At 47.7% G+C, this 24,275-nt stretch overlaps 2 protein-coding genes across 6 annotated transcripts in view; one reads left to right on the forward strand and one right to left on the reverse strand.

The window, feature by feature from the left end:
- Positions 1 to 1,540: 1,540 nt before the first annotated feature.
- zhx3 (zinc fingers and homeoboxes 3) lies at positions 1,541 to 13,839 on the forward strand. Of its 3 annotated transcripts, XM_024385087.2 has the most exons (8): positions 1,541 to 1,814; positions 7,693 to 8,638; positions 8,830 to 8,943; positions 9,275 to 10,156; positions 10,247 to 11,086; positions 11,280 to 12,104; positions 12,547 to 12,817; positions 12,920 to 13,839. In XM_024385087.2, exons 2-8 carry the CDS (start codon positions 7,859 to 7,861, stop codon positions 12,928 to 12,930), a joined length of 3,723 nt encoding a protein of 1,240 aa, XP_024240855.1. In that variant the 5' UTR covers positions 1,541 to 1,814; positions 7,693 to 7,858; the 3' UTR covers positions 12,931 to 13,839. The 3 variants fall into 3 exon arrangements, with proteins under 3 accessions (XP_024240855.1, XP_024240853.1, XP_024240854.1); XM_024385085.2 differs by having other exon boundaries at positions 9,275 to 11,086; XM_024385086.2 differs by lacking the exon at positions 1,541 to 1,814 and adding an exon at positions 6,783 to 6,802 and having other exon boundaries at positions 9,275 to 11,086.
- A 202-nt stretch (positions 13,840 to 14,041) lies between these two features.
- Positions 14,042 to 24,275, reverse strand: part of plcg1 (phospholipase C, gamma 1) — a 36,661-nt gene continuing 26,427 nt past the window's right edge. The window contains exons 18-33 of one of the 3 annotated variants that reach the window (XM_024385089.2): positions 23,795 to 23,995; positions 23,541 to 23,660; positions 20,524 to 20,704; positions 20,353 to 20,430; positions 20,124 to 20,227; positions 19,894 to 19,987; positions 19,559 to 19,625; positions 19,157 to 19,320; positions 18,925 to 19,021; positions 18,618 to 18,842; positions 18,313 to 18,461; positions 17,932 to 18,046; positions 17,456 to 17,617; positions 17,217 to 17,305; positions 16,572 to 16,843; positions 14,042 to 16,446 (exon numbers count right to left, since the gene is read on the reverse strand). In XM_024385089.2, coding sequence (XP_024240857.1) covers positions 16,404 to 16,446; positions 16,572 to 16,843; positions 17,217 to 17,305; positions 17,456 to 17,617; positions 17,932 to 18,046; positions 18,313 to 18,461; positions 18,618 to 18,842; positions 18,925 to 19,021; positions 19,157 to 19,320; positions 19,559 to 19,625; positions 19,894 to 19,987; positions 20,124 to 20,227; positions 20,353 to 20,430; positions 20,524 to 20,704; positions 23,541 to 23,660; positions 23,795 to 23,995 — 2,161 coding nt within the window. In that variant the 3' untranslated portion in view covers positions 14,042 to 16,403. Of the gene's footprint in view, positions 16,447 to 16,557; positions 16,844 to 17,216; positions 17,306 to 17,455; positions 17,618 to 17,931; positions 18,047 to 18,312; positions 18,462 to 18,617; positions 18,843 to 18,924; positions 19,022 to 19,156; positions 19,321 to 19,558; positions 19,629 to 19,893; positions 19,988 to 20,123; positions 20,228 to 20,352; positions 20,431 to 20,523; positions 20,705 to 23,540; positions 23,661 to 23,794; positions 23,996 to 24,275 lie in introns of all 3 variants that reach the window. The other 2 variants (XM_024385088.2, XM_024385090.2) reach the window with 2 other exon arrangements.

The following is a 24,275-nucleotide window of genomic DNA, read 5'->3' on the forward strand; positions in this document are numbered from 1 at the left end:
TCTGCTTTTAAATGATTTATAGTATTATTTTGATACTGAAGTATATTTTTAAACCAAATACTTTTATACATTTACTCAAGTAGAATTTTACTGGGTGACTTTTACTTTTATTTGAGTCAATTTTCCATTAAGGTATCTTTACTTTTACTCAAGTATGATAGTTGGGTACTTTTTCCACCACTGGTCTGTGGTTACAGGGCAAAGACATATTTGCCATAAAGGTCCAGACCTCACATACCTTAGACAGGTCTGCATCCAACCCCCAAAGAGAACTGCTACATAGACTGCAGATATCCCACTACAACCACCACTGATGTAGTGGGGCACAATACAACGTTAGAGGGAAACTAGTGTGACCAATTTGGTATCAAACTTGGGTTGTTTGAAGGACTTGAGCCTGTGTTAGCCCATTGAGATTAACCCTAGATATTAAGCTTGGTCAGAGGAGCTACCATTAGTAAACTCTTGTCCTCCATCTCTTTGCATGAACCCCAGCAGCCGATCTAGTATGTAACCTGTGCGGTATGTGTAAATACAGATTCAGACTGTGTTAGTCCACCATCAGGCTCTGGGAGCAGACTCAAGTCCTGCCGGTCTAAGGCAACGTGTTATTCCACTACACCACCTGCAGTACACTACACAGCACTGTACCACCCGTGAAACAGCTGCACAACACTACAGATGCACAACACTACACAGCACTGTACCACTTGTGAACCAACTGAACAAAACACTACACAGCACTGTACCACCTGTGCATAAAGGTCAAGACTAGGAAGGAGGCAGATTACAAATGTCATAGTCGCTAAGGTTGAGTGTAAGCCTTGAAGGCTTCGTTACAAGAACAACATGGATGAACGGTCTCAGTCAATTCACTAGGGAATCTGAGATTGTGTGCTTTTCCTTTGCAGAATCTTGATAAAGTAAAGTAGGGCTTAAATACATCCCTATAAAAATGATCAGCCATTTGATCACCTGGACCTTACTGTGCTACAGATTTTCTAGCCCATCCGCCACATTGAAAGTGATGTGTGCATGAGTTCACGTGCAACTGGAAATATTGTCTGATGTGTCCGATAACCGTGAGGCTGTGGTGGCATGATCAGAGCTGTTTCGCATTCACACCTCATGAGACATAATAACAGAAAAGTAACCTAGGCTAAAAACCTAGGGTATGAAAACACATTAGGCCTAACTCAGTACAGCAGTGGAGGCTGCTGAGGGGAGGACGGCTCATAATAATGGCTGGAACAGAGCAAATGGAATGGCATCAAACCACGTGTTTGATGTATTTGATACCATTCCACCATTACCATGAGCCAGTCCTCCCCATTTAAGGTGCCACCAACCTCCTGTGGCATAGAGGTATAGACTAGCCTATACCGACTGAAAGGAAAGCCTTTAACATGAGTCATTTAGACTACCATATTGAAGGGTGAAGTTCACTTTTCTTTATTATGAAACCTCCCTCTCTCTAAATTCAAGACGATCTGAGGTGTTAGAGGTCGGTAGTGACGTTTTGTACCACGTGCCTGTTTCTATGCTGACTACGTGCGTCGTATTTCCCTCTCCACACGCCTCCAGAAGCTGTGAGAGCCATTCGAAATAAACAAGAACGACGGGGGCCATTGTGTCACTAGCCCAAGTGGCCAGTATCACGTTTATCACCATTCGAGGAAGAGAGGGGTACCACCCTACCTAAGTTGGCATCAACAAAGCCCCAAATCTCACATTATTTATTTATTTTGTTACATATGCTTACGTTTATTTTTTTGACTTTTTCCACAATCTGAACTCCACCTCTACCAAATAAGGTAAGGTTTCTGTGAATTTACTCTTAAAAACGAGTTTTTACCTTTTCAAAGTTGTGCGAGCGTTACCTTTATGGTGCTAATGTTAGCCAGCTGCATGTCGCTCGCATAAAATGGCGACAGCAAGGGGCGAGTAGTTTTTGGAGGCTTGTCTCTTCCCCTGTTCTGAATTGGTTACAATATTACAAAGATGTATGTAGCCAGCCTATTAACTTATCGCTCACTCCGCAATTGAGCGGAAGAACAACACGCGCCAGTTTTGTTACAATGTATCAATTAATTTTCCTGACTGTCTCATTGACGAGATGTAATTTACAGGCTTTCCTCTTAAAATCACTCTCCCAATTTTAATTAATCACAGTTTTCTCAGTTCACTAATGTAGTTAGTTATCATAACAACTTGCTTTACGTTGACGCACTCTAGGCGTTATGGGTTATGTAGAATATGGTTTTATTGTAAACAGTCCATCATATTGCATCCTCGTGCACGATTTTGAGGAAGATGGGCTATGAAAGTTTAACTTCAAGATATCTAGATGTCATAAAATCGTTTGACCATCGCAGTTTAGTACGCTGTTATGCAAATTGTTATCTACAATTATTGGAGTAGAAGACTAAATATACTATATTTTTCCCATTCTAGATATTACAGAAATTGTCTGCATAGTTATCAAATATATTTGGATGATAAATGTTTTCAGAATATAATTTTCACGATTCTGTCTCTTCATATTTACATTCATATCTCGACTAATGTACTGTGTATGCCTGCTAGCCTAGGCTATATGAATGTATGCACGCAGCAGCAGTAGCTGTTTAGGTTACTCCCACCACATGTCAACATTGCCATGCTCTCTGTGCATGATACATATTAGTTCAAAGCGCTTCCCAAAAGGCTAATGTGTGTCTGATGTCCACATGATAAAACAGCCATAGAGCTCTAACTCTAATCCAGCTATCTATTCATCAGCCATGTCACAGTTTTCACCCCTGACATACCAATTGCCATACAATAGTTGGGGAGAAAAAGGTAGACTAGTCATTTATGATTTGAAGGGGTGGGTTCAGTGTTTCAGATGTGATTCATTCAATTATTTATTAATGGTTTGTTGGTGCATGTGCATTTAGTCAGCAACTGTGTTTTGTGTTGAATTGATTGCCTGAGGTCATGGTGGTGTGCCTATCTCCCTGATCACACACGCGCACGCACACACCCTCCCTTTCTCTCTTTGTGGCACAGTCTGCCAGGCCTGGTGTTGGCACAAAGGCTTGATTGTATATGGACAGTAATTCAATATAGCATAGGTTGCATTTTAATAACTGACTCTGTTACCATCAGATTTGAAAAGTGTCCCCAATTGCTCCATTGGCATTGTTATTGTGAGATGTAGGCCATACAGAATAATTTAGCTGATGCATGCACGTGGTAGTTTAAACAAACCCTTATTTGTTTATAAATAAAAACATAACTATTTGCCTGTATTTCATCAGCATGTCTGGCAAGGGTAGCAGTTAAACATTTTCTTGCCCATCCTCATTTTTTCAAATGAAACTTGGACTATTTTCTGTTTTGGCCTGTGTTCGTTTATCCACTGTTCAACTTTTATTCTCCACAAAACCCCACTAAGGCTGTCTGCTGTAAGACCCCTTTTTCTATAGGAGGAGAGGATTGGAAGTGAGAGGAGAAAGGAGAGGAAGAGAGCGTGTGTGCCTGTGTCCAGAGCCAGCAGGTTTAGGTCAACAGTAACCGGCAGAGCACTGCCTGGCTAACAGCCTGTGATGTCAGCCATTTTAGGTTGGCCAGCACAGAGCATGGTGGTGCTCCGCCATTTTTCTCTCCCTACCCTCTTAACAATCCAGCATTAAAGCCTGCACTGCCAGTGGCCACAGCAACGCAGGCTTTCGCAACCTTTTTGCAGCCTTTTGCGCTCCCTGACTTGAACACAGCCCAATTGGGATTCAGCAGCAGATGAACTGTGACAATGTGTAGAGACAGTGTCATTAGGGTTTTGTTTCTGTTGCCAAAAGTGAAGAACAAATGATACAGCCAGAATGAAGGGAAACCTCAGAGACAAACATACGCAAGCCTCTGCTGTGGTGCCAGAGGAGGAAAAGGAGGAGGAGGTGGTGATGGAAGGAGAGATTACTACCACATACTCCTGGTTTAGGGGTAGTATGGTGGGAGTATGGATATTTTAAAGAGGTAGAGGATCTCAGGGAAACAACAAAGAGAACTGGCTGCTGTGCTCCCAGCTTGTCTCTCAGTAACGGTGGGCAGTGACCCAGGCGTCTGTCTGTACAGAGTGTGAGCAGGAAAGGAAAGGACGCCATTCGCCCCAGCCAATAGCGTGCACTGGCGAGGGCGACCACACCTAGAAGACATGCACACCGCGTGAGTGAGGCACTGAAATAGGAGCAGGGCACGGACTCTCCAGTCACCACTCACAGGAGTGTGTGGAAAAAACAAGCCCACTAGAGCCAGGACCTGGAAGGCATTTGAGGTGTGTTTGTTTGTGTGTGAGCTTGTGGGTGGATGCACGAGTGAGTGAAATGAGGAGAGTGGGAGGGAACGGGGGGCAGTTGCCATGGGGACAGTAACATACCAGTGGCACTGCCGACCTGTCTCTTGGCCGAACTTATTCAGAAAGGGATTGGGTCAGAGAGGAAGGGGGAGGGGGTGAGGAGGCAAGCAAACATGGGACGGCTAGGGGATATGGGAGAGTCTCTCTGACACAGAGAGGACAGACAGATGGGTACTGTCACGTGGACAGACAGGCATACAGCAGGGATGAGGGACAGGAGCCATAGTCAGGGATGTCATGCTGGCTGGGATGGCGTACGCACCCGGCCTGCTACGCTCATAGAATATTTGGAGCGTTGGTCTCTAGTGTGTGGGGGCTAATATTGGCCTATACACTGAGAGTATAGAAGCAAGTCCAGGGTATGATCGAGCGGAAGGTGGGCATGTGAGTTTGAGCGCTCTACCTCTGATAGATTATTTGAGTGTCAGGACAATAACCACATTCTGTCTGTGGGTCACAGCGAGTAGTATCCACCTGTGTCGTGTGGGAAAATGGCTGCCCTACTGCCTCGGTAAACAAGCCTCACGCACAGGCATGCAGACAAGCACACTCCCCCGTGCTCACACATACCCCGCATGCTCACACATAGGCACACTGATGTGCGCACGCAAGCACCCACACTGACACACAATCAAGCTTCATGGTAAGTCTTGCTGTGCTCATGGAAAAACATTTCAGACCCATATTTTAGTTTTCAGCGGATCTCCCATATTAAGTCAACAGGGCTTGTCTGAGATCTGCTGAGATCGAGAGGAGAGGTTCACCAGTGTTGTATTGATACGTGTATCTATTCAATTCCTGTGAAGCAGGTTCTTTGTTCATGAAATCTCTGTGAAATGTTCCTCTCTGACATACTTGGTGTAAATACTGCTTAACAAAAGTCCACCTGGAGAATAAGCTCTCCTCCCAGGTGTGTGTGGTTGTGTGAGCCTACAGTAGTCAAGTTAACCTAACGGTGGTGCTCCAAGGTGTTAATGGGGGGTTCACACACAGTTTGTGATCTTGTGTCTTTTAACTGCTCGTTGTAGCCAGTCGGGGGCTGGTGTGTGGTACTCGGCACAAAGGCACACACACGCACATTTCATGCACATTCAGAAAAACACATGTGCAGACACACTGCAGCCCAACTCTCAGGTTGTGTCCACTGGCTGACGAGCTTGCAGCGGAACATTCCAGTCTTTGCAGCCGAGGAGGGGGAGGAGAAATGACTTGATGTGATTGTAGTGCGAAGAGGCAGAGGGAGCAAGAGAGCGGGGGTTGGGTGGATGGGGGGGTGGTATTGGGGCAGAAAATTCCTGGCTGAAACACCTAACTGCTTCCTCCGAGACCGTTAACACCCCCCCCTCGCTTCTCCACTCTCACCCAACCCTCCTGCCCATCCCCCACCAACCTCTTTCCCCCCCTCTCTCCCCATCAGGCCCACGTGATGGATGGCAGAGCCGGCCCACCCCCCCACAGGCCTTTGTGTTGGTCATGTGACTTGGCCGCCTTGGCAAAGCTGTGCCCCCTGATGCAGAACTGAATGGCAGGGGAGAGGGAGTGGCGGGTTGCAGAGAGAGAGAGAGGGAGGGGGGCAGAATAGCCAAAACGGAGGGCAGTTACTCCCTCTGGGGGGGATCGCGTTCCCCCCACAGTGGCAAAGGCCTGCTCTGCCTGTTAACCACTCGTACACCAGACACCAGTGTAGAGGAAAAGTACGATGCTTTGGAGAAGCCCGGAAAGTCTTTTCAATCAGGTTTACAGTGAACACAAAGTTTGAGGCATAACAGACATAAGATATTGCTGTTGGTGAATATGTTACGGAAGGGACTGGTCATTGGCTTGCTGCGTAATATAGAAGACTCACAGTAGCAACAAAAGATGAAACATTGTTTTCAGATTGGCATTTGCAATATCGTCTTCAGTGATTGTGTATTTTCAACACATGACCCACTCTCTTTATTGAACAAGACTCCCCCATTGATAGACTCGATACAGACGCGCTGATTAGTAAGTTACGCCAACCTTTTTCTCCATAACTCCATTTAAACACCATGTCCTATTCGCAAAACATCCGCCACCTCTGTCCTCTAAAAGCCACTGCACCTTTAAGAGATTTGAAACTCTACACCCCTACACCATTTAGTCCATAGCTCAGAGGCTCACTGGAACTTTGGTCGGCAGTTTGGGTCCAGTCAGTTGGGACTAGAAAATAACACGTTGCTCTTCGGCGCCATCAGGAGGGAAACACAACAGGTCTTAGACCAGTGTGTAGGGCCGACTTCATCTTACTATGGTTTCTGCTCCACCCTGTGTGTAGATGCAGGGAACTTGGATTAGGGGGTAAGATGACGCTGACCTAATTTGCACAGTGGACATGTCTGCCATGTGGCAGAGGTGAGAGACAGAGGTGTGTAAGCTCCTTATAAGGTAGGGGGATTCATTGTGTTCATGGAGGAGGCTTTGGGTTGAAGGACTGGTAGTATGTGTGTGTGGTGCCGTTGGGAGTAATTGCCCTAGAGCTGTCCTCCAGTATTTCACCAATGCATCTTGGGAGGGAGGAAGTGAGGGGAAGGAAGCGAGAAGTCGCACACCTAACAGGAAGCTACGCCATTTTGTTGTTGTTGGGGGGGGTAGTTATAACATAGGAAAAGTCTGGATAGTGTAGAGATTGAATCTGTGTGTGCCATTGGCCCGCATAATACGAATCCCACCTTTCCCCAAATGAAGGCTACCAAAATCCTGTGGAGTGAATGTCCCGCTACAGATTTGAAAATATTCACTAATGTTTTCTTTGGTGGTGTGAATTGTTTGGCCAGCCTATGAGTGTGGATCTGTCATGCGCTGTGCTGTGTCTGTCCAGAGTGGGTTGTGTATGAAGCTGGGGAAGTTAAAGGCGTGGAGGAGAGGGGGTGGCCTGGGATAGCTCTCTAAAAAAACTTTTTTTTACAGAAGAGTGAGACACTAGGAGGGGAGCCGAGAGAAACACCCAATATAGGCCAATAAAACACAGCCTTGAGTTACTTGGCTTGTGAGTTGAGTTTTTAAAGGAACAGACTGTATTTATTGACAAAGACACAACACTGAAAATGATAGAACATTGTACCTAAATTCAAGACGTCTTTAAACCACATATTTCATATCAGCATGTTGTCCTTTCCTTTGTATCAAATGCATTCCATTACGTAGTGTAATATGCTTCTGGGACTCAGTATAAAAATGCTTGACCTCTTACAGCATGTGTATAGTATACAGTATAGTTTCATAATGATGACTTGAAGCTTAATTATGTTTGTTTTTTCTCTCCATCTTGTTTTCAGCGCAAACACACTGAGACGTGAGCAAACCCAACTCATGGTCCTGTTTCCCCACACTCCCCTCCCAATGGCTGGTCCATAGTCAGGGCCCCAACTGAACTACAAACTGACTGCTGTACTCCTTGGCCGGCTACCACAACCCCCCTTACCCACACCATCCGCTTCAACCATGGCCAGCAAGAGGAAATCCACCATTCCCTGTATGATCCCCCATAAGACCATGCACCTCCGGGAGGAGCTGGAGCAGGACTCATGCCTGTCAGACCCTCTTTCCCTCCTCCGACAGGCCCGGGAACAGGGCTACCCCTCTATGGGTGCGAGCGGTAACGGGCAGAGCCCCCGGGAGAGATCCCCAGGCAAATCCTCCAGGCCTGAGGGGGGCAAAGATGGGTGTGGCACCTACACTTGCAGGCCGTGTAACTTTGAGACTCAGGACCTAAACCTGTTCCTGGACCACGTCTACAGTGGCCACCCGGACTTCAGGGCTGACCCCAGCTTCCAGTGCGTGGACTGTGGGGTGTCAGCGGCCAAGTTTGAGGGCTTGGCCCTGCACAATGCCCAGGTCCACCCCAGCACAGTGTGCACCACCCTGCAGCTGAGGAGGAGGGACAGGAGGGTGGTGGTGGAGCAGAGTCTGGTGACAGGGTCAGAGACCGGGAGGGACACAGAGATCACCATCACAAAGACCCCCATCATGAGGATGATGAAAGGGAAGTCAGAGTCCAAGAGGTTTGTGGTGTCCCATTCCTCTCCTGATGAACACTCCCCAGACCCCCCCCCCATCTCTAAGTCCAAGGAGATGGAGAGAAAAGAGACCCCCACAGTGACGGTTACCCACGTTCCAACCATAGTGCACAACGGGACAGCCACCAAGGTCACGCTCCCCTCTGCTATCCAGATAGTGAACGGCTCGGGGGCTCTGCCCATGCTCAAAACTGCCATCACACAGGTACTTTGTGCATTTAATCTTTTCTGTGTTTCAAGTCTTGGTCAGTCCATTACGGCAAATTACAATTGGTGCTCAATTAACTTCATTGAATTACATTGCCAGAATGTGTACAAGTTTCCTCGGGGAGTTGAATGCATTTAATATCAGTCTGTGGACAATAACATTTGTTTTTTTTCTATTCTCTGAACCAGGTGGTGTCAGTGGTCCAGAACAGGAACGTCTACCATCAGACAGCTCCCATTACAGTGTCCACTGCTCTCTCCTCCTCCACGTCCTCCTCATCCACCTCCAAGAACATGCCCAAGGTACAAACATTGATTAACTTCCTGTCATTTTACCAAGAGGCCAGCAGCTCTTAACATACCAATTTGTGTCTGGTGATTGACTAGTGTCAGTCCAGCTTTATGAAGATGTGCTAGGCAGTTCAAGTGTAATTAGTGTATGTACACATTATTACATGGTATTTACCATGGAAATACATGGGTTTCAGTGCCCTTTGAGCTGTCAGTGTAAATCTTCTCCTAGTTTATGTGAAGTAGTGTAAATCTTCTCCTAGTTTATGTAAAGTAGTGTAAATTCAATGTAATTCCGATGTTGGTACTACATGAAATATATATTCTACCTTCTGTGATGCAGGTGATGATCCCTCTGAGCAGCATCCCAACCTACAGCGCCTCTATGGACTCTTCCTCCTTCCTCAAGACGTCCTTCAGTAAGTTCCCCTATCCCACCAAGGCAGAGCTCTGCTACCTCACCGTGGTCACCAAGTTCCCAGAGGAGCAGATCAACATCTGGTTCACCGCCCAGAGACTCAAGCAGGGCATCAGCTGGTCTCCAGAGGAGATAGAGGAGGCCAGGAAGAAGATGTTCAACACCATCATACAGACAGCTCCCCCTAGCACCCAGTACCAGCCATTGAGCCAGACCCACCACAGTCCAGCCCAGCACACCATCAGGGTCCTGCCTGCCTCTCTGGGGCCTACAGGGATCCCTCACATCCTCCAGGGCTCTCTGGTGGGTCAGGGAGGGGTGATTGTCACCCAGCCCATGATGGCCAACAGCATCCAGGTCAACAGTGCCCCCATGGCCCTGGCGGTCACACCCAAGCACCAGGCTGCAGCCCGCCCTATGATGCAGGCCCGGCCTGCTGCCGCCCTAGTGGCCGATAAGGGGATCAGCATGGTGGTGGAGAGCAGTAGTATTGGAAACATCATCATCAGTAGCCGTAGTAGTAATAGTGGAGGGAGTACTAGTAGTATCAGTAGTACTAGTAATAGTAGAAATGGTGCAGGGAGTAGTATTAGTAGTACTAGTAATGGTGGAGGGAGTACTAGTAGTAGCCGTAGTAGTTACAATAGCAGTAGTTTCAGCAGCCATGCTAGTGTTATTAACCTTAGCTTTGGCAACAACAGGGGGAACAGCATTTATAGCAATGGAAAAGTCATCAACGCCAATGGTAAAATCAACCATGCTATTGCTAATCTCAGTGGGAAAAGCAACAGTAATGTTATCAGCATGGTTAAAAGCAGCAGCACTGACAGTAGATGCAACAGCAGCAGTACTATTGCTAATCTCAGTGGGAAAAGCAACAGTAATGTTATCAGCATGGTTAAAAGCAGCAGCACTGACAGTAGATGCAACAGCAGCAGCACTATTGCTAAAATGATAAGTGAAAGTCAAGTAACCGCTGATATTAAAAGCACCATGGACAACAAACCCAACAGCAGCAAAGATACTAACAGCAGCAGCTTGAGCAACAAGAAAACAATCACCACAACCAGTGGCCCCACAGCCACAACTACCCCTACTGCCACCACCACCAGTAACCCCACCAGTAACCCCACCACCACCAAAACAGAGGCGGCATCTTCCCCCTCCACCAAACCTTCCTCCTCATCTTCTCCGGCGCAGAGCGGGAGCACAGACGCCAGTGGAACCCCCAGCTCCAGAACGCTCCCCAACACCTTCCTGGACCCCGGCTTCTACAAGAGCAAGAAGACCGTGGAGCAACTGAGCGCGCTCAAAGAGAGCTTCACCAACAACCAGTTCCCCAACCAGGAAGAGGTGGACCGTCTCATCTCCTTCACCAGCCTGACCGTGCGCGAGGTCCGTAAGTGGTTCAGTGACCGCCGCTACCACTTCCGCAACCTCAAGGGGGGGCGTTCGAGCACGGGCGGTCAGGGGGGTGCTAGCGCAACGACCACACCCGGGTCAGCTAGCGCAACGACCACACCCGGGACGCCCCGTGGTAACAGTGCTACCCCCATGGACCTCTCGGACACTGCCACTCCCAGTGAGAATACTAAAACCTCCCAGCAGGGGTTGGCAGCCCTCAGCCCCCCTCCCTCACAGACACCCACCTCCCCCACCACCCCGTCCAGACGGCCACCCAGACCCCCCTCCCCAGACTTCACAGCCATCCGCTACAAAGAGAGGGACCCTCAGCAGGTGAGTGGTGGTGTGACTGTGATGATTGACTTTGCACACAGCCTCATTTTTTCCCCATTAAGATGATAAAAACATTATTTATTATAGGTGAAGTATCCCTTTAGTGTCTATTTACTGCCAATCAAATTGCTCACTGGGACATGAGAAACCTATGCTCGTCTACCCTACACTAATCTCTTCTCTACCCCACTAGGTGAGGGCGCTAGAGGCCAGCTTCAGCCAGGACCCTGACCCACCTGGAGAGGAGGTGGACCGCCTCCGGGCAGAGACCAAAATGACCCGTAGAGAGATCCACGGCTGGTTCGCTGAACGCAGGAAGAGAGTCGCTGCTGAGAAGAAGAAAGAGGAGTTGGAGAGGGCGGAGCAAGCGGATGAGATGGAAGCAGGGGGAGGGGAGGAGGGAGTTAAGAGTAAGGATGATGTCGGGGTGAAGAAAGAGGAGGATGGTTCAGGCTCCGAGCTGAAGGTGAACCCCATTAAGATCAACCTGAAGATGCTCAAAGTGACTGAGTCAGATGGCAAACTGGAGTCTGAGGGAGGGCAGGCAGATAGCCCCACCATGCCTAACCTGTCTCCCTCCACAGACCCAACATCAACCCCCACCCTTACCCCTGCTCCATCCACAATTCCAAGTCTAACCCCAAAGCCATCTCCATCGCCTAAACCCTCCCCCTCTACAGCACCATCTTCCACCCCTGCCCTCAAGCCCTCTGCGTCCCCCAAACCCTCCCCTATCCGGGGTAAGAAGACGTTAGAGCAGCTCCACCTCCTGAAGCAGGTGTTTGTCCGGACCCAGTGGCCCAGCGCAGCCCAGTATGACGAGCTGATATCTTCCACAGGGCTGCCCAGGCCTGAGGTAGTGCGTTGGTTCGGGGACTGTCGCTACGTGCAGAAGAACGGCCAGCTTAAGTGGCTGGAGGCCTACCAGACCATGGTCCTGAAGGAGGACTTCCAGAGGGGAGACACTCAGATGCTCAAGGCCCATCTGGAGGCCCACGGGAGTCTGGAGGAAGAACAGGTAGGATTTATCCCATAAATTATCTGGGATAAATAGTTTATTTTAATCTTCATATTCTGAAGTACCCTTGCACGAGCTGCTCATAGGAGTAGGATCCTCTTTCTGTAGCTTGAGGCAGCTTGATGTACAAGTACACCCCATGGACAGGACGCTAGTCTATCGCAGGGCCTTGCCCCCAATTTATCTTCTTAATGCTGCGTGCCAAGCAGACTGACTCCTCAGGTCCCATTTTTAGTCTTTGGGATGACTCCGCCGAGGATCGAACTTACAAACTCAGGGCGGATACTATAACCACAAGGCCACTGAGTTGGTTCAAGTTGCATGTAATAACACCAAGAAATGATCATGATTAAATGACATAGCATTTGTGCACCTGGATGTAGTGTGTCTATACTATCATGTTGCCTGTCAGTAGTGATTAGTAAGACTCTGTCCTCTCCAGGTGTTGGAGCTGGCCCAGGCTAGTGGGCTGACCGAAGAGCTGGTACGACGCTGGTTCTCTACCCAGGCTCCTATACTGCTGCAGGGGAAGGACAGTGCTGTTGCAGCCACAGAGGAGACACCCGTGGCAGGGGGAATAACACACAACCCAGCACCCATGGTGGAAGGATCGTCAGAGCCGGTTCAAGGTGAGGAGAAGATGGAACAGTCGGTGTGTGGAGGAGCGAAAGATGAGAGGAGCGTGGACCCCAAGGCTGTGAATCCTGAGAAAGGTAGTGTTGTTTTTCTTGAGAATGTTGGCACGTAACATTTTCATAAAGTAGCACTACAAACAAGGTTCATTTATTGTATTTCTTTTTTCCTTTCTGTCACAGGAACAGACTGAGGGGCCTTTGTCTAGATGGGGGTCTCCCAAACCCCTCCCCCGGTGCACGTTTTGGTTTTTGCCCTAGCACTACACAGCCGATTCAAATCATCAAAGCTTGACGAGTTGGTTGTTTCCATCAGCTATGTAGCGCTAGGGCAAAAACCAAAACGTGTGCTCCTCCGAGGACCGAGTTTGGGAGACCCTGGTCTCGGGGTAACCCAGAGAGACAATGCAGGTGGTCTTGTGAGTGCATGACAGCAGATGTGATTGTAACTGGATCACTAGAAATGGACCCTGAACTCCTCCCCCCCCCACCACACACACACACACAACCACCCCTTTTACTGGGGATGGACATTGAACCCCCAACCCTCCGCTATACTGAAGATGGCCTCCTGCCTGCTTTCCATTTTTCCTACACCCTCACATCCTCTAATCTGCCATTTTCTTCAAAACTAGTTCCAGTTGAGACTCAAGTGCAGAATTTGCTGAGGAAGGGGGGTGTTTCTCTCTCCCCATCCTCTCCTGCAAATGGAGGGAGAGGAGAAAAGGGGAGAGGTGTGGTTGGGATTTTGACTCCAGCAGATGTGGGGTGTTTAAAAATCAAAATCTGACTGGACAGATGTCGACCAATCCAATCCTCCAGTGGGAGGATCACTGGTTTGAGGGAGGGGAAGAGACTGACTGTATACAATAGGTTTTTGGTACTGGGGTAGGAGAAATTGCACAGGTTTTTTTTTTTTTTTTAAAGGAGACTTGAGGTGAATATTAGATGTGTCTTTGTTTTAACATCAAGTGCTTCTGTTCTGTATGTCATGGATCTTTCTTAAACTGTAACATCTTGACTGACTGTAAAAGTTCCAACATACTTAGGCCTGTTGTATACTTTTTACAGATATTTGCAGAATAAACAATGTAACAAATTGGTTTCCTGTCGCTTATTTTCAAAGTCAATGATCGAGGTTGACGTTTCAGTGTGGATCAGAAAAGTTAATAATTGAGCCATTACTTCAAACCTAAGTAAACTGTAGGCCTACAGTTACCTGATGTGAATGTGCACTACACGGAGTTCCTTTTATTCATAGGTCTGTTGATGCATTATAATCAAACAAGCACAAGATCAGGCCAATCATAGTTGATTAAGTACTTTAATTCTCAGGCTTGAATATGTTGCATATGAAAGGCAAAATGAAAAGGAATACTTTTTCTCCATAGCTTAGGCACAATACAGAAAGGCTTGGTTTGTAAATGAGACCTGTCACAATTGTGATGTGTCTAGATCAAAAGAAACATGACAACAGGATTTCTGAAAGAACAATGTAGATATAGTTGTGTACATCGAGGCCCATGGAAGAAAGCACACTGGTCAGCATTAGGAGCAACACAAAGTGTGTGCGCGCACACGTTCCCCCAACCTTACCGTGAAAGTTTGACACTGGCTGCAAAACAAAAGGTGGCAAGATTCAGACCTTAGATATTCAGTTCCAACCCCCATATGGCTTCAAAAGGAGTTTCCCTCCATGGCATAACATTCTAAATATTGGTTTTAGAGTGTATGGTCTGCTCAAGAGGGGCATTGCATATCAAGTGAAATCACTCCGGCGTCCCCTACTCCCAGCCTAAACTATTGTGGGGGTAAGCACAAAAGTGCATGACCTTAGATTGGTTGCTGAGAGCAACTTCCATTAAACCACCGACTGGGGGCGTTTGTCAGTCGGGAATGATCAATTGAGCTTTCAGGAACAACACCGATATACATAAATGTGCTGTTATGACCCCTGCAGGCTGAGTCATGTCACTATAGACCAGTGATTTAACCCCTGCACGTCTATCAATCAGCAGTACTGAAAGAATCTTCAGAAAATCTTTGGGGGCATCTGGAATCTCCGGAATGCCGCAATGGAAAAGACAAACATCCCCTCAGCTGAATAATATGCATACAAGAACCACCGACCTACACAAACATTTAATAGCCTTTCAATCGACACTGTCTATGGGATTTCAGTGAGGTCCTTCTCGGCCAGCAATACTGCACTTAATTAGGTTAGTCGACTTCCTAGCGCGCTCTACTCTAAGATTATCTACATGCAAGCCCCTCAAAACCAGTTAAGACAGTACATTTAAGAGGAATGACGGACTACAATTTAGACAACTTTAACACATAGGTAAACAAAGATAACTAATGCCTTTCATTTCAAGTGGAAATGTAATGAAGTACAGAGCAGAAACCGTAGACACTTGCTACAGTAAAACATGATTTAAAAACAAAAACATCGCTCTGCGCTGGCACCGGAATGTCTGCTAATACCAAGCCCGTCTTGTAAACGTGTGGGCAGAACTGAATACAACACACTGCCTCCAGTGGCACCCTGTCTCTCCTCCCTCCACCATATATCCACATTGAAACAGAGATAAAACATTAAGGATGTGACTTCATCACTAGCATTTGAACTCACAGCATTGCTTTCAGGGACAGACAGGCTAGCCCAGTTCCAGCACTCTACAATGCAGTATGGCATCCTAAAAAAGGAAAATAATGCCATGCTAATCTCCAAATAGGGTAGCACTTTTGATAAAGTTCTATATTGGGGGGGGGTAATTTTGGCTCTATTCAAGACACACCGCCGAAGTTGAGTTTTACAGCGTGATTGGGATTTAAAGGCTATGTTCTCGCGTTAGCAGAGGCTTTCACTGTAAATGCTGCATTTGTCGGCTCAATTACCTTTACATTTCTATCACGGAATCTGTTACACTTCAGCTTTCCAGATTGTATAGGGGGTAAGAGTGTGACTGTTTTTACATCACAAGGCAGGCAACGGAATGATCCGTAGTTTTCAGAATGCAAGTTTGGCAAAATAAGAAAAGCCTGTGTGTATATAAAGGCTTGAGTTACTCTACAGAGAGCCCTCATGTTTTACACATTAAAAAAAGAAATCACATGAATGTTTAAAAGTTTAAATAAAAATAATTAAAAAAACATGGAGACAGAAGCTCTTTAAGAGCAGGTCGGCTGCTGCCGTCGTCTGGCCAACAGCACAGCAGGAATAAATATATATACTCATATACGCCAGAGAGAAGAGAAAAATAATAACCTAATGTGGAAAACAGTTTCAAACTGACACCTTCACAGCTCCCTCCCTCATCTCATCCATCCCTCTTCCATTCTTCTTTCCCTCGCAAACCTTTGCGCTCGAGTCGAGCACGCCAAAATTCCCCATCTCCCGACATCTTAGCCGAGGGCTGAAACTTCACGTATAATTTTTTTTCTTGTCATCCTTGTCTTCTCTCTCCCTTCCCGCCCCCTCCACCTCACACTCACTCCAGGAGGGGGACACAGAGGAGAGAAAGAGAACAGAGCAAGGGAGAGCTGCCTGAAATGTAGGCCAAAGCGGTGGTGGGCGTTTCCATAGAAACAGTGTTCACAGCAGTCAGTGACATCATCAGTACGGGGAGGAGCTGAGGTGGTTGGAATGCGCCCTGATTGGTCCGGCCTAAACGCGGTTCTCTCCGCCCACTCTGGTCCTGCGCATCATCCTGAGGGGGGGAGGAAAAGAGAAAGAGAGAGAGAGAGAGAGAGCAAGCAAGGACACGCTAAAACCTCAAAACTGAAATGCACCAACACAGACAGATAGAAGTTACACATACCTCCTTACACATACCTCCTGTTCTGAGGGTCCAGGTCCAGCAGAGCCTCCTGTGATACTCGGAAGTCATCCAGAGGTGTCTGGTAGCGGGCCTCGAAGGAGCCCTCCCTGCCTCTGTAGGCCTGTGTCTGGGTCTGGGCTGCTGGGGACTGGGGCAGAGGGGACATGGAAGAGGCTGAGGACGTGGAGCCTGTCTCCCCCAGACGCTCACGCCCTGTCTGGGTAACCACCGCTGCAGAGACACCTCCTACCGGCAGGAACGGGCTCAGCACCTCCCCATTTTCAGCCTAGTAGAGGGAGAGAAAATAAGTTGGAGGAGTGAATATTAGGGATGATACCAGTAACGTAATGTGTTTTCCATGGCAAAAACGAAAACAAAGATAACGCTATGGTCCTTTAAAAACCTGCAGTATGTAAAATACTGTGCACTATAGCTTGGAAAATAAATGTGATTCTGGATGACAACATAATGAGATTTCTTTCCAACATTAGGGATGTTTTCCTCTAAAGAAGTTAAATCCTCTGTATTTTGTTTCCTTGCCAGGATACTAAGGAGTAATGTGATACTGGTACCATCCCGGCCCTAGTGAATAACTGTCAATGTGTGATGGGAACTGACAGTGGTGGTGGAGTCAGTCCAGTGAGTGTACCAGTACCCACCCTGCTCCGGGTGATGTCCATGTGCACCAGCAGAGAGGCCAGCTCCAGATCCTCATTACAGCTGTTCTTCAGAGGGACTGACCGGTAACCTGACACCACACAGAGACACACAGACATGAGTCTAGTAATGCCAAAAGAATGATAATCTGAAATGCCAAACTATCCTGCTAGTCAGAGAGCCAGCTCATCATACTTGTCTCAGCCAATCCGAGTGGATGTTGGTGCGATATGACACCTACCTGTCTTGAGGCTGTTGATGGGGAAGCTGGCCTGAGCCAGGAAGTTCTGGTCGCTGAACATGTCAATCTCATATACCACAAAGCGCAGGAAGGCAAAGGCAGAGTTACACACGGTGAACTGGAAAGGCTTCCGAGGCCACGTGGGGTTCAGACCATTATCCGCTGAGGAGAACATGGAGAGAGAGAGAGAGAGAAGACTAGATCAGCCAAGTCCCCATTGTCATATATTGTGTGTACACACTCAGGGATGTTTTGTCCATCAGGTTGCCACACAATCCTTAGTTATTTGTACAACTTTGTTTTCCCATAACTGGACAGGAAATGACAAGCTTAATTCCAAACCCATCACTACATCCTTGTCCTGGCCCTAAAACCTAGGACCCTTCTCTTCGAAATAACACTTGGTTCAACTAACCAACTAGATGTAAAGAACCTGATTGGTTGAATTAAGTATTAGTGTAAGATGTGTTACTCACCCTCTGAGTCAGTCTTCTGCTTGGCACTGTCATATTCTGCACCACACACCTCGATCTCGATCAGGGGGCACACGATGCCACGACCGTGTTTAGGCAGGTGACGAGCACCCAACACCTGGAGAGGACAGACCGTTTAAACACCTTCACACATTTTTAGATTCTCGTGGGGACCTAACATTTTCCCTAACCCCAACCCCTAAGCTCAAGATAGCCGATGTCCTCCTGGGGACCTAACATTTTCCCTAACCCCAACCCCTAAACTCAAGATAGCCAATGTCCTCGTGGGGACATGGGAAATGTCCCATTGAGGGAGATTTTTCCTTGTTTTACAATCGTTGTGGGGACCTCTGAGGATTTCCACGAGGATAGAAGACCACACACCTCTATCTGCAGGGTGACTGACTCAAGGCCCCTCAGTGTGTGTCGGTCAAAGGGGTCAAAGTTGTCGTCTCTCATGATTGGTGGCTGGAGGACGTAGCCACTCCTCCCGTTCAACATGAACAGAGCCTGGTTCATCTGCATGGGCTTGTCTGGAGAGGAGAGAAGTTCAGTCAGTCATCTTCAAAAAGTTAATGCAAGGAAAACCAGTCACCGTTAAAAAAATAAAATAAAAATAGTTTAGAAAAAGGAAAAATCCCCTCTCCTACCCCTTCTCACTCAGTAACAACTCATCCTTCCCTCTGTACCTGCAGTCTGGAAGTTCAGCGCAACCAGCTGGGATCCACAGAGCCACATGGGCAGAGGGTCGTAGTTGGAGGAGTCCAGCCTCTGTCCACGGGGGTAGATACGGGACAACTGCAGCCGGTTGTACTGCAGGAACCTCTTCCCCTTGATCCGGTTCACATATTTCTCTGCCTTGGTCTCCGGGAACGAAGACATGTCCCGGAAACACGCCCGCTCTGTCCCAATCTCTACAGGAGCAAGGGGAGATGGGGGGTGAGATATCCTTATGTGTGTGTGACAGTGTGTTTAACTGTATAGACGTGTCCTTACTGTCCTCGTCGAAGGGTACAGGTCTACAGTAGATGACCAGGTCAGACAGCTCCAGAGCGATCTTCTTCCTTCTCTCCATCATCTTCCCCTCCTCCAGCTGACACACACACACGACTCAGTTTGACACTACTCACACAGTCATTACTTCACAGATAACCACAAGACTCAGATTCTGAGGAAGTATTCCTGCACATGGTATACGCACATTTACTACAAATGACTCTTTCCATACCTTGGCCTCTGATGTCATGGTGACCTCTCTGATCTTGATGACCCACTCCTTGAGCTCCTCCTGGGTATTGGCAGCGATGTCCAAGACCTGCCCTGCCCTCGGAGAAGCAGCTGGGAGGAGGGAGAACACATGCAGCCTGCTTCCCTTACCATCAGGCCGCACCACTAGGGGGAGAGAGAGAGAGCGAGATGAGAAGGAGGGGGCGAGAGGGAGAGCGCAAGAGAGATGGAACAGTGATAACCCCACAGAGAGAGAGAGATGGAACAGTGATAACCCCACAGAGAGAGAGCGGGTGGTGAGAGACAAAGAAAAGGGAAATACAAGTATCTAGAGGTCTTCCCGAGGCAAGGTGACCGTGCCATCTGCAGGAGGATAGAAACAGGAAGAGGAGGAGTCACTCACCAATCTGACAGGAAGACACATCTACACTTCCTCTCAGCAGGTCTCCCAGAGGACTGTTCTCTGTCAGCTGCTGTAGGGGAGGAGGGGGGAGAGGGGAGGGGGGGGAGGGAGGGGGGGGGAGAGGGAGGGAGGGAGGGAGGGGAGAGAGAGAGGGGAGACGTGAATGCTAATCGAAAAACCCAACAGCAGCATTTTACATGTTGTTGTTATAAACGATGCTAGAAAATGACAGTCCCTCTCATAGCATAGACTAGTGGCTGTAAAATGTGGATTATTAGCAGGTGGGATTATCTAATGCGTATCCCAGTATGTGTCTACAGGGTAGAGGGCCTTACTGATCTGTCTGGCTCCACAGCTGAAGGACTGATCTCCTCTACATAGTTAGCAGGAAACCACAGCTGCTTCTTCCCACCACAGTCCCCCTTCCACCTGAGTGAGAGTTAAAACACACACACGGAATGGGGTTTACTCTAGAAGGATGTCCTATAACCAACCCCAGATAACTCATGTAGCTCTGTGATGATTTGGATGGTGAACTTGACTTCCTGTGAGTGATGTCACTCACCATCCTCCTTCCTGTTTGTCCACGTTTTGGATGATGGCGTTCTTACTGAAGGACAATTCATCATCCCTCTGGGCCTTGTACTCATACATGGCCTTCACTGTGCACTGCAGGCCAATGTGAAGGGGTTAGGACACACACACACACAATCCTTGCATTGTTACATTTGCAAAGAGAGGGAAGGAGACAGGATGTAAACACACAGGAGATCAGAGAAACGGTGCAGTCTTACCTTGAAGGTGGGCATCTGATTGGCTTCTACGTAGAACCCAGGGTTCCGCCCCTCATACAGAGACCCGTAATCTGGCTCCTGACAAATACATGACAGTTCAGAGGATATCCAACTCACTTACATTGACTACAGCAACAATCATGAGCACAAGTGTGTGTGTGGTCCACTCACAGCGGTGCCTATCTTCTCCAGCGTCTCCTCATTGATAGGGTAGCGGAGCTTCATTTTACGGTACAACGGGTGTTTCTCGTAGTAACTGATGAGATCCACCAGGCTGTCGAACTCCGACGTCCCCAACACCACTGTCTGGCCCTCCTGTTGCACCCTGCAGTGCTTGATCTTCCCCTCTGCCCTGAGGGGACGACAACACAGGGTTAAACACACGTACGTGTCCTGCTGCATGCATTAATCATCAGGTGCTTCACAGCAATCTGAACCCAAACCCCCGTAAAGAAAGAGGATGCCAAGACGAGTGGCAAGAACCCATTGTCATGGAAGATGCTTTTCATTGTAATTAGACCAATAACTGACCTGTACATTTTCAAAACAACCCAGTCAGTAATGCCAGAGCAGATGCTGTAACGCATGTCTCGAGAGGCCAGGTGGATGGCTGTGTGAGCTATACTAGTGATCTAATAGAGAACACGTGTCTCGAGAGGCCAGGTGGATGGCTGTGTGAGCTATACTAGTGATCTAATAGAGAACACGTGTCTCGAGAGGCCAGGTGGATGGCTGTGTGAGCTATACTAGTGATCTAGTGATCTAGAGAACACGTGTCTCGAGAGGCCAGGTGGATGGCTGTGTGAGCTATACTAGTGATCTAATAGAGAACACGTGTCTCGAGAGGCCAGGTGGATGGCTGTGTGAGCTATACTAGTGATCTAATAGAGAACACGTGTCTCGAGAGGCCAGGTGGATGGCTGTGTGAGCTATACTAGTGATCTAATAGAGAACACGTGTCTCGAGAGGCCAGGTGGATGGCTGTGTGAGCTATACTAGTGATCTAATAGAGAACACGTGTCTCGAGAGGCCAGGTGGATGGCTGTGTGAGCTATACTAGTGATCTAATAGAGAACACGTGTCTCGAGAGGCCAGGTGGATGGCTGTGTGAGCTATACTAGTGATCTAATAGAGAACACGTGCTCGAGAGGCCAGGTGGATGGCTGTGTGAGCTATACTAGTGATCTAATAGAGAACACGTGTCTCGAGAGGCCAGGTGGATGGCTGTGTGAGCTATACTAGTGATCTAATAGAGAACACGTGTCTCGAGAGGCCAGGTGGATGGCTGTGTGAGCTATACTAGTGATCTAATAGAGAACACGTGTCTCGAGAGGCCAGGTGGATGGCTGTGTGAGCTATACTAGTGATCTAATAGAGAACACGTGTCTCGAGAGGCCAGGTGGATGGCTGTGTGAGCTATACTAGTGATCTAATGAGAGAACACGTGTCTCGAGAGGCCAGGTGGATGGCTGTGTGAGCTATACTAGTGATCTAATAGAGAACACGTGTCTCGAGAGGCCAGGTGGATGGCTGTGTGAGCTATACTAGTGATCTAATACACGTGTCTCGAGAGGCCAGGTGGATGGCTGTGTGAGCTATACTAGTGATCTAATAGAGAACACGTGCCAGGCCAGGTGGATGGCTGTGTGAGCTATACTAGTGATCTAATAGAGAACACGTGTCTCGAGAGGCCAGGTGGATGGCTGTGTGAGCTATACTAGTGATCTAATAGAGAACACGTGTCTCGAGAGGCCAGGTGGATGGCTGTGTGAGCTATACTAGTGATCTAATAGAGAACACGTGTCTCGAGAGGCCAGGTGGATGGCTGTGTGAGCTATACTAGTGATCTAATCGAGAGGCCAGGTGGAGAACACTAGTGTCTCGAGAGGCCAGGTGGATGGCTGTGTGAGCTATACTAGTGATCTAATAGAGAACACGTGTCTCGAGAGGCCAGGTGGATGGCTGTGTGAGCTATACTAGTGATCTAATAGAGAACACGTGTCTCGAGAGGCCAGGTGGATGGCTGTGTGAGCTATACTAGTGATCTAATAGAGAACACGTGTCTCGAGAGGCCAGGTGGATGGCTGTGTGAGCTATACTAGTGATCTAATAGAGAACATGTGTCTCGAGAGGCCAGGTGGATGTGATCTGTGTGAGCTATACTGAGTGATCTAATAGAGAACACGTGTCTCGAGAGGCCAGGTGGATGGCTGTGTGAGCTATACTAGTGATCTAATAGAGAACATGTGTCTCGAGAGGCCAGGTGGATGGCTGTGTGAGCTATACTAGTGATCTAATAGAGAACACGTGTCTCGAGAGGCCAGGTGGATGGCTGTGTGAGCTATACTAGTGATCTAATACATGTCTCGAGTTGGTCACTGCTTTGATCTTTGACTACCTGGTGTAAAATACACACACTGTGGTGCTAATAAAATCACATTGTGTGCCTAAGTTGCACTGTGCAGAAATCGCTCAGACATTTCCTGGTTGCAAAAACTCTAATAGTTGGTCTAATTTCAGTTGTGACAAAATAAACTAGTGTAGTGTAGAGAATCATCATACCGTCTAAACCACTGTGAAATACATTATCCAGAACCAAACATGTTGTTACAGCTGTTTGAAGCAGGTGTACAAAACCAAAAGTGAAGATACACAAACTAAACTTAAAGGGAAGCATAGAAAGTGCATCTAGAACAGACCTACCGCATCTTAGACTTGCATTCAAGTTGAATAGAGCTATAACTCTCATTTCTGTGAATTTGGTAGGGTCGCCCATAAAGTTACATAATGTCATTAAGTTACCAATGACATGTTTTTATTTAGAGCCCTTGCCGTCCCATATTACGATTTTGTGGATTAGGTTGCCAACTGTAGGATAAAAATAATAATAATAAATGCGCCACCAGTAAAATATTTTCAAAACCAGTTACCACTTCCTTTCTCATGAAAATCTTTAATGGGTAGAAGGCATAGAAGCTTGCACTAGGTTACTGTTCTCTGAGCTAGCTCAGTACTCTGAACGTCTTGCTTTCATAACACGTTCTAGCAAGCTGGTGAGGCGGTAACGTGTGTCAACTTTCCTAATATCAAGTAACTAATACCGGAATGCTGCATTTCACACATCAGTAACAACCAGAACAAACAACTGTCTTTTTGTTTCGTCGTTCGTTTCTATATTTGGGACTCACCTGAAAGAAATGGCAAAAGAGCTTAGCTCTGCCCTTTTTCTGACAAGGAACGCCCCGTCACGTGGAACCCTCATCAGCATGTTCTCGGCGTGGCTCCGAGACAGGTTGGCATGGTACCACCTAGAACATACATTCATTCTTACACACATCCTTTCTACTTTCCTTCCTACCCTCCTTCTCCTTTCATAAAGTCATCACCGACACACATGAGATTGAAATGAATGACTATCTGAAGCCTTGAGAGCTGGACATACTCTTTGCTTTCGTGGGCGTTGGTCTGGGGCACAGGCTCAGTCAGCTTCATCTCAAACTCGTTACAGCGCAGCGCTACCTGCTGGTAGTGGGTGATGAGGGCGAATAGCGTGTCAAACACCAGGTTGTCTGTCAAGTAGAACTTGGGGCTGCCCGCCTCCTGGCGAGAGTGGATGCGACAGTGCTGCACCCGGCCTGAACGCCTGTGTGGACAGTAAAAGAGAGAGACCAGGTATTGATTTGAAATGAGATGATCCCAGTTACTCAGCCCTGTCCCATGCATTAGCAGAGAGACCAGCAGCCTAGCCTACACTGACTGGCTACTACAGAAAATCAATAGGACAACAATTTGGATTGATTGACTGTTCAGGTCCAAGGTTTAGGAGTGTAGCAAACCTATGGGCACCGTAGATTTGGGGGCTAGCCCTCAAGAGCATACAGCACAATTATTATCTGAACTATGTGATGCAAGCAATGAGGTGG

Source organism: Oncorhynchus tshawytscha, linkage group LG22 (genome assembly GCF_018296145.1).
Source record: "Oncorhynchus tshawytscha isolate Ot180627B linkage group LG22, Otsh_v2.0, whole genome shotgun sequence".
NCBI lineage: Eukaryota > Metazoa > Chordata > Actinopteri > Salmoniformes > Salmonidae > Oncorhynchus > Oncorhynchus tshawytscha.